We start from the raw sequence: 4,492 nt of genomic DNA on the forward strand, positions 1-4,492 counted from the left end.
AAGCAAGTGAAGAAGAAAGGAGATGGGAGTACAGGTATGAATTATAATGAAAAACAGGACTGTATGAGGAAAATATTAATGTTTAGAATAATTATAAAAAGGGCTTGGAGCCTCTGCGGAGTTAATTTTTTTTACTTGCCCCCTTATGGAGGGGAGAAGGGACTGGAATTTGAAGACCTGTTGGGGCTCTGGCAGGGCCCCAGATTACTCTTCTATTAATAATTATAATTAATTGCTTTGACTGGACATGGAGGGGAGAACTTAGAGGCCCGCCAGGGCTTTGGCTGGGCGTTGGGTGACTCCCTGCTTGAAATCGAAAGTGGAATTTTACAGCTGCATCAGAAGAGTTGAGAACACAGAGAGAGCTAGACCTCTCCAGAGTAACTCCGAGTCAACAGAGCCGTAAGGCACAAAGGAGATCAGGAAAAATGAATATGGACATAATATTTGACAAAGAATGAAAGGAATGATTGATGGAAAGTAAAACCTCACACAGGAAGAAGAAAGGAGAACTTCACTTGTGAAATTACAAATTATTATATGTGTTAATGTGAATTGAAGTTAATTATTGTAGCTGTGGTATAAGGGTTTTTATCAAGAATGGATTGTATTTGGTTTGAGCAATAGTCTGGAGGGAATCTAGACCTTGAAGTACAGCGCATGGGAAGCCACATCAAATTTATAATTGCCTATGCAATGGATCTGTTTGTGAATTGATATTGTTATTTGGTATTATGATAATATGGCACATATTGGATTTTTGTAATTGAAAATTAATAAAAATCATTTAACAAAAAGAAAGAAATTGTGTGTGTTTGTGTGGCCTTTCCTGTCCTTTCCAGAAAATCACTGTGCTGCATGAAAAAGGGTCTAGAAGTTTTTTCAATCTGTTAAATAAAACTGCTTAACCCACTAAAATATATATTTAAAAATGAATATTGTTCAATGTGTAATAGAAAAAGAAGTATGAAATTAGGTTAAAGGTATGTGAAAGAAAGTAATAGAAGTGGAAAGAAATTGCAACTGAGTAGATTGGAAGTCTAACACAAAGGTGGGGTGAGGGATGGTGGATGGTGATGGGAAAAGGAATTATCTGTGGGATTGAGTGTATGTTTGAACACTTTTAAGGACTGTATGAAATGTATGTTTGTATGCTTGTATATCTGTAATACATGTGTATTAATGCTGAATTATTTTAACAATAAAAACTTAAAATTAAAAAAAATGAATATTAAGGGGAGCTATGCCCATTGTTAAGCAAGGTAACTAAAATAATGGTGTCATGTTCTCGGTTGTGACACGTCCCCTTGCTGAGTGACTTGGCTGAGGACTTTGGGAAGAGCAACTATTTGAGGTTACTTCAGGCAAGAGGTGAAAGCAAATATGTTTTCCAGCGCTTTGAAGAAACTTTCTTCCTCTCAGGTGTAAGTAGGATTCCTAATTCTTTCTACATCTTTTGCTATTTCTCAAGATTTAGAAACATTGGGAACTATGTCATGGTTAGATTCAGTGCTTTTTTTCTCTCTTTTTAAGAAAAAAAATGTCAGTACTCACCATGAAGAGCCACACTTTTAACATGGGGGAGGTGTCGATACTGCCTATCCTTGAGTAAAAGGTAAAGGAACCCCTGACCATTAGGTCCAGTCGTGGCCGACTCTGGGGTTGCGGCGCTCATCTCGCTTTATTGGCCGAGGGAGCCAGCGTACAGCTTCCAGGTCATGTGGCCAGCATGACTAAGCCGCTTCTGGTGAACCAGAGCAGTGCGCAGAAACACCGTTTACTTTCCCGGCGGTGCGGTACCTATTTATCTACTTGCACTTTGACGTGCTTTCGAACTCCTAGGTTGGCAGGAGCAGGGACCAAGCAACGGGAGCTCACCCCGTCGCGGGGATTCGAACCGCCGACCTTCTGATCGGCAAGCCCTAGGCTCTGTGGTTTAACCCACAGCACCACCCGCGTCCTATCCTTGAGTACCCCCCAGAAAAAGCACTGTTTAGATTATTTTTAAAAGATTGTCCTCATGGCCCCCTTAGATGCTTTGAGGGAAATGACTTGCACTCTCCCTTGTGGGCATCATCACAAGGGCATCTCCCAGCTTTGGAGGGTCTTTTGACAAGATGCCGTCCTCCGTGGGTCCATATCCTTGTTGCCAGGTGCCCCCAATGCAGTGCAGAGATAGAGTATCAAGGAAATAACTATAATCCATTTCCTGACCTTCTCTCTTTCCTCCCCTAGATTTCAAAGGCTGCGCAGGCCAAAAAACCATGCCCTGGTCTATAAGGAAGAGGAGGAGGAGGACGATTTAGTAATTGTGACCCATAAAAGGGAAGTGGTTGTGAAAATCAGATTAATCCATGTTCAACCCTTCAAGGCTCAGGGGATCGATGTCCCTCAGACAAAGGTAAGAGATCACTTGTGTTCATGAGGAACAGTGAGGCCAGAGAGAATCTGGCTTGCTGGGGAGGAAGGAAGGAGGCAGGTCACTGATTCACGAAGACTTCAGGGACATCCCTTTTGAAGAAGAGAGAGAACAATTTCTCTTTACTTCTGTCCTTTCCCATTATGGTGTAGTGCCCACTGCAGTCTCTCAGGTTTGCAGGTGTGCCCATGGGTTCAAAGGGTTGGCAACCCAAGTTAGACTGCTGGACCAGGACTGGGGGACCAGGGTTCAAATCCCCCCTCACCCATAGAACTGAATGGGTGGCCTTGGGTGCTCACTGCCTCTAGACCTACCTCACAGAGCTGTTGGGAGGATGCGATGCGGGGAGGAGACTCATGTAAGCTGCCCTGAGATCTTTGCGCTTTTTTTTGAAAATTTTTTATTGGTTTTTCACAGTTTATATAAACACAAAACAATAGAAACAAACAAATAAACACATAAACAAACATATATAATTTCAAATCATTTTTTCTTAAACCTTACTTCAGCGACTTCCCCATACCTTCCCTTTCTGCATCCCAGTTTCCAAATTTGTTTCAGCAAATCCTCACCCTTACATTTATCTAATTTTCACCTTGTTCTTTTCTTTTACTTTATCTTTTACAGCCGTAATCCCCATTTTTCTAAAACCTCAACATTTTAGCATTCATTAATTTTACAATGTTTCTTAGGACAAATTTTAAATTTCTTCCAATCTTCCTCCGCCGTCTCTTTCCCCTGGTCACGGATTCTGCCAGTCATTTCAGCCAGTCCCATGTAGTCTATCACCTTCATCTGCCATTCTTCCAGAGTGGGTAGATCTTGTGTCTTCCAATACTTTGCGATGAGTATTCTTGCCGCTGTCGTAGCATACATAAAAAAAATTCTATCTTTCTTTGACACCAATTGGCCGACAATGCCCAAGAGAAAGGCCTCTGGTTTCTTAAGGAAAGTACATTTAAGTACCTTTTTCATTTCATTATATATCATTTCCTAGAAAGCCTTAATCTTCGGGCACGTCCACCAAAGGTGAAAGAAAGTACCTTCAGTTTCTTTACATTTCCAACATTTATTATCGGGCAAATGGTATCTCCGCCCTGAGATCTTTGCAGGGAAAAGGGAATATCAATGGAATAATAAATGCATAGTGAATGAAAAAATAAGTATTTTTTCTTTTCTTCCAGGCAGAAAACTGTGGGAAGAAGAAGGCCAGCAGCTGCAGCCCAGCTCCCCTCCAAAAAGACCCCCTTCCCCCTTCCCCCTTCCACACAATCCCAAATAAATAAATAAATAAATAAATAAATAAATAAATAAATAAATAAGTTACACCTGCTTGTGACTTGGATACATTTTTCTTTGACTGTAATAAAGATCCTATTACAAACAAGCTACTCCTGGATCATGATTTTATCCTTGGATGTGATTTTTCCAACCATTGTGAGCATGGAAGGATGTCCTGGGTGGGTTGAGAAATTCCATTCAGTTTGTGCATTTTAAAGAGGGCCTATCCCATAGGCACATTCTGGAACGATATTGTGAGAAGCCTCTCCAATGTTGTTTGAGGGGTGCAAGGTTCTAGGGGTCTTGGCACTTAACCAGGCTTTGTGCTTCCTTGCAATGAGGCACAACAGCCATGATAATGTTTTCGGTTGGCACGCTTATTTATGGTATGAATAGGTGAAAGTACATAAAGGATTTATAAATCATGTCATGAGGAAAAAATTGTGCAGATTATGGGATAAATATAAGAAAGCAAGATAACAAACTTTTTATAAAATAATATAATTGGTTTATTCAATATTTACAAATAAACAGATAAGAACACTGGCAGGGTTATTGTAATAACCTGCAATTTTATAAGAGTATATATTTAAAGTAGATAATAAATGAGTAAATTAAGTTAATTTGGAATCTGCAGAAAATATAAAACATAAATTTAAGGAACTGCAGAAAGAGGGGGAAGGAAGTCGAGTTTTGAAATGTTAAAAGGATTGTAAAATTATTAAAATGTATAAAATTGAAAATCATCAATAATAAAAAAGGAATGAGGCACAACAGAGACTGCAGAGTCTT

General features: G+C 39.8%; 1 protein-coding gene across 1 annotated transcript; it reads left to right on the forward strand.

The window, feature by feature from the left end:
- Nucleotides 1-1,335: 1,335 nt before the first annotated feature.
- LOC310709785 (uncharacterized protein) lies at nt 1,336-3,705 on the forward strand (the record flags this gene model as incomplete). Its single annotated transcript, XM_083509825.1, has 3 exons — nt 1,336-1,424; nt 2,236-2,401; nt 3,604-3,705. Exons 1-3 carry the CDS (start codon nt 1,384-1,386, stop codon nt 3,703-3,705), a joined length of 309 nt encoding a protein of 102 aa, XP_083365951.1. The 5' UTR covers nt 1,336-1,383.
- Between the last annotated feature and the right edge of the window lie 787 nt (nt 3,706-4,492).

This window comes from Podarcis liolepis (assembly GCF_965112155.1).
Source record: "Podarcis liolepis genome assembly, chromosome: 6".
Taxonomy (NCBI): Eukaryota; Metazoa; Chordata; class Lepidosauria; order Squamata; family Lacertidae; genus Podarcis; species Podarcis liolepis.